General features: G+C 43.4%; 1 protein-coding gene across 1 annotated transcript; it reads right to left on the reverse strand.

Annotated features, from left to right (window-relative positions):
- Window positions 1–307: 307 nt before the first annotated feature.
- LOC129827347 (rho-related GTP-binding protein RhoG-like) lies at window positions 308–5,911 on the reverse strand. The gene is made up of 3 exons (XM_055888111.1): window positions 5,835–5,911; window positions 2,507–2,676; window positions 308–2,415 (listed from the first exon to the last, which is right to left on the reverse strand). Exons 2-3 carry the CDS (start codon window positions 2,633–2,635, stop codon window positions 1,969–1,971), a joined length of 576 nt encoding a protein of 191 aa, XP_055744086.1. The 5' UTR covers window positions 2,636–2,676; window positions 5,835–5,911; the 3' UTR covers window positions 308–1,968.
- Window positions 5,912–7,357: the final 1,446 nt, after the last annotated feature.

Genomic DNA, 7,357 nt, shown 5'->3' on the forward strand with positions numbered 1-7,357 from the left:
CACACACTGTGACATACACACACACAGAGCTGTAAGACGGAACGGCCCCAGGTCTGTGTTCTGTTTTGACAGCATGTTCAGAGTGAAATCAGGACACGGTAACAGGATTTACACTGACAGACGCTTTCATTCTCTTACATTCAATCCTCTACACAACACAGCCATCTGTCAAACTAACACATCTGTTTCCACAAAGCCCTGAAGGACCTCTACGTCAGTTTTCTTGACAGAATGAAGCAAACTCCCTCTGTAACTTGAGAGCTGGAATGACATGGTTCTTCCACTCAAGAGTTTTTTTGTTTCCCCCCCCCCCCCCCCCCACACAAGTAATAATTTCCATCTCTCTCCTTACCTAGAAGAGAAGTTCCATGACCGGTTACGATTTAGTTTACATTCAAACTAACAGCTGATCACCTGAATAAATTGATTTAAAAATATATATTTGTTAAATAAAACAGGAATGAGGTTTATTGCTCTCTTGGTTTAGGCTTTCATAATGAGTCCCAAATGGCACCCTGATTACTTATTTAATGCACTAGAAAGGGAGTAGTGTGCCATTTGTGACGCACCCTGAAATAGATCTTCAGAAGGTTTGGCGCTGTACATCTTCAATATGATACCCTATCCAGACTATAAAACCACCCATTCATTTAATAAAGCCATGCAGAAATAAAAAGAGAAGCCTAGATAATGTACAGTTACCGGAATCTGAGCCCTACTTCCTGCTGTAGTTGTCAGTTATCACATAGCCTGTAAACCCCATCGTCCATTTACCAGCATCATATAGGTTGTAGCATAAATCACATTCTAGTGGCAAACGCTAAAGACTGTGAACACAAGCTCACACCACAACACCCACACCACTTCTCTGATGTCAGTTATAGGGCTACATCCGTTTCCGAGTAGGCCCGAAAGGGAAGAAACATCGTGTAAAATCAAAACGTTTGTTTCATGGCACTTTCAGAAAGAAGCTTTGGTTCTTCTGATAGGATGTAATGTTGAGTTACTCCCAGAGAGTAGTGTCACACACACACCAGCTATTCAACATATTTCTAATACAATCGTTTTGGGATCTAAAGCATATACATCTAGATAAAAAAGGTAAATTAAAAATTGAGATATCATACAATAAGGCACATAAAATGTAATTGGCAAAACTAACAGGAACCAACAATCTGATATCTCTGTCGTTCCATCATTCTTGTCAGCATTAATCATAAAAACTCACAACATTCAGCCAACCAATCGATTCATTGATTATAAAACGTCTGCTCACAAACCCGTTGATTTGGCCCTTGCATCATAATTGGATTAGGCTAATGTCCATTTGAAGGTAAATTAAGAAGGGTCATTTGAAGGTAAATTAAGAAGGCAAACTGGACACCTAGCTAAAGGCGAGAGCTGCACAAAACAAGATGCCCAAAACCTATAGGCTATTTCCAGCTCTGGTTTCTAAGGCAAAAGCATCTTTTCGAACATTGCTACAAAAATCAAGTGATATCAAGAGATAATGTTAACAGGAGTTTGAGCAGACTGGGAGGAGAGCGACTAGATGCTCCCCTGCAGCTCTGTTGGCATAGTCACTTTGGTGATACAATTAGAAGTGGATTCAACTCTGACCCTACGAGGTCCAGACTACAACTGGTTTTCAGTTCTACCTGATAATTAATTGCTCCCACCTGGTGTCCCAGGTCTAAAGCAGTCCCTGATTAGAGAGTAAGAAGGAACAAAATAAATGCAGTGGAACTGGCTTTGAGGTCCTGATGTGATTTTGAGGCTACTGGAGGAAGGAGAGAAGTGAGCTGAATCAAGAGTTTTTACAGGCAGAGGGGCCTGAGTCCATCTCCTCCAACAAACTCAAACTTGCTCCCCGTCATAGTCTCTGTCCCTTCTTTTCTCCTTACTCTCTCCATCCGTGTCCCTCCCTTAGTCCCCTCCTCCCGAAGTCCCAGTCACCAACCCATTTCATTACAACAGTACACACTTCTTGGCATTCTTTTTGGTAACGGGATACAACACGGCCCGTACTGCCTCGGTAAACACTTCCCTGACCCCTTCCTGCGTCAGAGCAGAACACTCCATGTACTTCACCGCTCCTATCTGCTTAGCCATGCTGTTCCCCTGTTGCTGTGTGGTGGGAGCTAAACCCTGCTCCTTCAGCTTCTTCACAGTCTCCCCATCATTCCTCAAGTCCCTCTTGGTCCCCACTAGGAGGATGGGCACGCTGGGGCAGTGGTGAGACACCTCCGGGTGCCACTTGTGGCGGACGTTGGCGTGGGATGAAGGACTCCCGATGGAGAAACAGATGACGAAGACGTTGGATTGGGGGTATGAGAGAGTACGGAGGCGGTCGTACTCCTCTTGTCCGGCTGTGTCCCACAGGTTGAGGCTGATGCTGCGACCGTCTACCGTCATCTGCGACACACACACACACAGATGTAAAACCCAGCTGTAAAAAACACATACAGGCAGACAAACACACATACAGGGGAAAACACAGGTGTACCTGGGCGCTGTAGTTGTCAAACACGGTGGGGATGTACTCCTCGGGGAAAGCGTTGGTGGTGTAGGAGATGAGGAGACATGTTTTACCCACGGCACCGTCCCCCACCACTACACACTTCATAGTCTGCATTCTGCCTTCCTAAGACCAACCTACCACACGGGCTGCAGAACCTGGGGGGAGAGAGAGTGAGAGAAGTGAGGAGAGAGAGTGAGAAGTGAGGAGAGAGAGAGAGAGAGAGAGAGAGAGAGAGAGAGAGAGAGAGAAGTGGGGAGAGCGAGAGAGTGAGAAGTGAGGAGAAAAGTGAGGAGAGAGAGAGAGAGAACACAATTAGACCCAACCAAATCATGAGAAAACAAAAATAATGACTTGACAAATTGGAGAAAGAAAATCGAAGAAAACTAAGCAAACTAGAATGCTATTTGACCCTAAACAGAAAGTACACAGTGGCAGAATACCTGACCACTGACTGAACCACAATTAAGGAAAGGTTTGATTATGTACAGACTTAGTGAGCATGGCCTCGCTATTGAGAGAGTAGGCAGACTGCTCAGTTTGTCCGGGTGGCCAGCTCTAGGAAGAGTCTTGGTGATTCCAATCTTCTTCCATTTAAGAATGATGGGGGTCACTGTGTTCTTGGGGACCTTCAATGCTGCAGAAATGTTTTGGTCCCCTTCCCCAGATCTGTGCCTCGACGCAATCCTGTCTCGGAGCTCTACGGACAAGTCCTTTGACCTCATGGCTTGGTTTTTTCTCTGACATGCACTGTCAACTGTCTTATATAGACAGGTGTGTGCCTTTCCAAATCATGTCCAATCAATTCAATTAACACAGGTAGAAACATTTCAAAGATGATCAATGGAAACAGGATGCACCCGAGCTCAATTTTGAGTCTCATAGCGAAAGGTCTGAATACTTATGTAAACAAGGTATGTTTATTTATTTTTTTTTGGGGGGGGGGGGGGGGTATATAAATTTGCACAACTAACCGGTTTTCGCTTTGTTGTTATGGGGTAGTGTATATTGATGAGGGGGGGAAACAATTTAATCAATTTTAGAATAAGACAAACATAACAAGATGTGGAACAAAGGAAGGAGTGAATACTTTCCGAATGCCCTGTATTTCCCTGTATATCACAGTTTATCCCTGTATATCACGGTATATCAGCCCTCCGATTACAATGAAGAGCAAGACACGCTGCTCTGTTCTGGGCCGGCTGCAGCTAAACCAGGTCTTATCTGCTGTTCTGGGCGGGCTGCAGCTTAACTAGGTCTTATCTTATTAGCATTCAACCACATGACTAGAAAACAAGATAAGACAAAACTAGAGTCTGCAGGACTTGCTTTTTGGAGTGTGGTGTCAAAAAAGCTGAGCATCTCTTTATTACAGACAGACCTTTCCCCCATCTTTACAACCATTGAATCTATATGTTTTGACCATGACAGTTTACTATCTAAAGGTAACGCCAAGTAATTTAATCTCAACTTGTTCATCAGCCACACCATTCATTACCAGATTCAGCTGAGGTCTAGAACTTAGGGAATGATTTGTACAAAATACAATGCTCTTAGTTTTAGAGATGTTCAGGACCAGTTTATTACTGGCCACCCATTCCAAAACAGACTGCAACTCTTTGTTAAGGGTTTCAGTGACTTCATTAGCTGTGGTTTCTGATGTGTATATGGTTGAATCATCAGCATACATGGACACAGGCTTTGTTTAATGCCAGTGGCAGGTCATTGCTAAAAATGGAAAAGAGCAGAGGGCCTAGAGAGCTGCCCTGCGGTACACCACACTTTACATGTTTGACATTAGAGAAGCTTCCATTAAAGAAAACCCTTTGAGTTCTATTAGATAGATGGCTCTGAATCTACGATATGGCAGAAGTTGAAAAGCCATAACAGGTTTTTTCAACAACAGGTTATGGTCAATAATATCAAAGGCTGCACTGAAATCTAACAGTACAGCTCCCACAATCTTCTTCTTATCAATTTCTTTCAATCAATCATCAGTCCTTTGTGTCAGTGCAGTACATGCTGAGAGCCTTTCTCTGTAAGCATGCTGAAAGTCTGTTGTTCATTTGTTTACAGAGAAACAGCATTGTATTTGGTCAAACATAATTTGTTCCATAAGTTTGCCAAGAGCTGGCAGCAAGCTGATTGGTCTGCTGTTGGAACCAGTTCTCCACCTCCCCCACACTAACTTTACAAAATTCAAACTTGCAATGCTTTTCTTTCTTTTTTCTTTTTTTTGCATGAATACGATGGCTTACTGTTCGTTGGCACTTCCTGCCTAAGTTTGCCAATGGCAACATCAAAAGGTTTTGTGATGAATAAGCCATCTGATTCGATGAAAGATGGAGTTGAATGTCTTTTTGCCGATAATTTCATTTAACGTACTCCTAAGTTTTTTTCCATCATTCTTTATGTCGTTGATCTTGGCTTCATAATACAGTTTCCTTTTTGTTGAGTTTATTCACATAATTTCTCAATTTACAGTAAGTCAGTCAGTCAGATATATAGCCAGACTTATTAGTCACTCCTTTTGCCCCATCTCTGTCAACCATTTCAATTCCTCGTCAATCCATGGTGCCTTAACAGTTTTTAATGAACAGCCTTAACAGTTCTTCTTCCAATTATTAATTAACAGGTGCATGTTTATTAATAATTGGAAGAAGCAATTACATAAATTCATCAAGTGCAGCGTCTGGATACTCCTCATGAATTACGTCACACCAACAAATATTTTTTTACATCATCCACATAAGAGTCACAGCAAGGAGGGGGGAGATAGAGGGAAGGAGGGAGAGAGAGGGAAGGAGGGGGAGAGAGGGGGGGAAAGAAATGGGAGGGGGGAAGGGGGGAGAGAGAGAAAGGGAAAGTTGTTTGTATCCTCTAACCGAATTGACTCTAAATCAAAGTCCACAGGCGAAACAGAAACATTAGCAGCGCATTGACTGTAGTTTGTTTTGATTAGTATTATTTTTTAAATGATCAAATCTTTCCTTTTAATTAACAAGGTACTAGTTAAGTACAATGATTTGACTATGATAAAATGTAAAGCCTGAGTAAGTTAGGCAACAATAAATTGCTATCCTAGGTAGTCAACTTTTGGGCGCACCCATACTAGCCAGCCAGCTGGATGGAACGCTAAGGACCTAACGTTAGCTAGCGTGCTAGCAAGCAAGCATGTGGAGTTTCTCATAGTTTATACTTCCTAAAAACAATTAAAGTGGTTATTAGCCACAATCAGCACATTGTTAGCATACATATAGGTATAACAATAGTTTGCCAGAATGATCTATATTTTTTAAAAGTGTTGTTATCTTACCACCTCTCGACTAGAGCTCAACTTTCTAGCCGTGTAGCGTCAATCACAACTTCATCCGGGGAACCTTCTTAAACGCCCACCACGTACGACGTGGGTTACGTGATCATGGTAGTTGTAGTTTTTCTTCTTGTCTTACTTCGTTGTTAAGAGGTCATTCGGACGCTAGATGGCACTATAAACCATAACGCTTTATAGATAATAATTTATCCCAGAAAAGGACCTACCTCATTACCTTAAACATGCGTTAAATTAAACATATATTTAATTGTTTTATAATCCGGTATGCATAGTTCTCAAATTAACCATGACTAAAGCAACAGTAACACCATGCCAAAATGTAAACAAGTCATTAGGTTATAATCACAAAATTAGATCATTTAATTCTGATTGATCAGTTTAAATTCAGGATTGGAGGGCTGCTCACCACTGACTGACTGCACGTGTTTTTAAACCTGCTCTTTTAATCTCTTTCTCTCTTATGCACTTTGCACTGTTTTAACTTCCATTCATGTGTATTGTGTAACTACACAGAATTTTGGGGGGAAATGCAATATGTAAAGTGTTGGTCCCATGTTTCATGAACTGAAATAAAAGGTCCCAGAAATGTTCCGTACGCACCTGACTGCAGTTTGGAATCGTAACCAACTTCAGTGGGCAAATGCTCACCTTCGATGGCCACTGGCACAGATGAATCCCGGTTTCAACTGTACCAGGCAGATGGCAGCGTGTATGGCGTTGTAAACAGAGTGCACCATGGTGGGGACACTATGTTAACACAATTGCATTTTATCGATGGCTAAACAGGCCCATCCCATCTGGCATTTCCCCGATGGCCAGTCTGCCCCTGCTGGCAGACTCATTGATGTCATCACATCTCCCATCTATACACTGATCCAGGTAAAGCAATGGATGCGTCCCAAATGGCACCCTTTTCACTTTGTAGCACAGTACCCTGGTCAATAGTAGTGCACTATAAAGGGATTAGGGTGTAATTTGGTATGCAGAGAGTGGTTAAGAGGTCAGTGCTGACCAACCACCAGACAACATTGGAACGCAAAGAGGCACCAGTTTATTGCTCTACCCTCCAAGGGGTTCTGGTGTCAGCCGCATCACTGTGGCCTGTAAACAGAACTCTCCCACTGAACTCCTACACCCACACACCACTCTCACCCCTATTCTCCAAGGAGATCCCCTAGATTGCCTGCAGTGTCACCATGGCAATGGTTACAGGCCTGAGGGGGAGGCTGATTATGTCAAGACATGGAGAAGGAGTGAAGCTGAGGGGCAGTGGAGAGAGGGAGGGAGGGAAAAGGAGTGAAGCTGAGGGGCAGTGGAGAGAGGGAGGGAGGGAGGGAAAAGGAGTGACGCTGAGGGGCAGTGGAGAGAGGGAGGGAGGGAGGGAAAAGGAGTGACGCTGAGGGGCAGTGGAGAGAGGGAGGGAGGGAGGGAAAAGGAGTGACGCTGAGGGGCAGTGGAGAGAGGGAGGGAGGGAGGGAAAAGGAGTGACGCTGAGGGGCAGTGGA

The sequence above is a fragment of the Salvelinus fontinalis genome, chromosome 29, assembly GCF_029448725.1.
Source record: "Salvelinus fontinalis isolate EN_2023a chromosome 29, ASM2944872v1, whole genome shotgun sequence".
NCBI classification, from domain to species: domain Eukaryota; kingdom Metazoa; phylum Chordata; class Actinopteri; order Salmoniformes; family Salmonidae; genus Salvelinus; species Salvelinus fontinalis.

Coding starts and splice junctions, on each gene's coding strand:
- LOC129827347 (XM_055888111.1), bottom strand. CDS start 2,635: ATGCAGACTATGAAGTGTGTAGTGGTGGGGGACGGTGCCGTGGGTAAA. Junction 2,416..2,506: donor TTGACAACTACAGCGCCCAG/GTACACCTGTGT, acceptor TGTGTGTCGCAG/ATGACGGTAGACGGTCGCAG.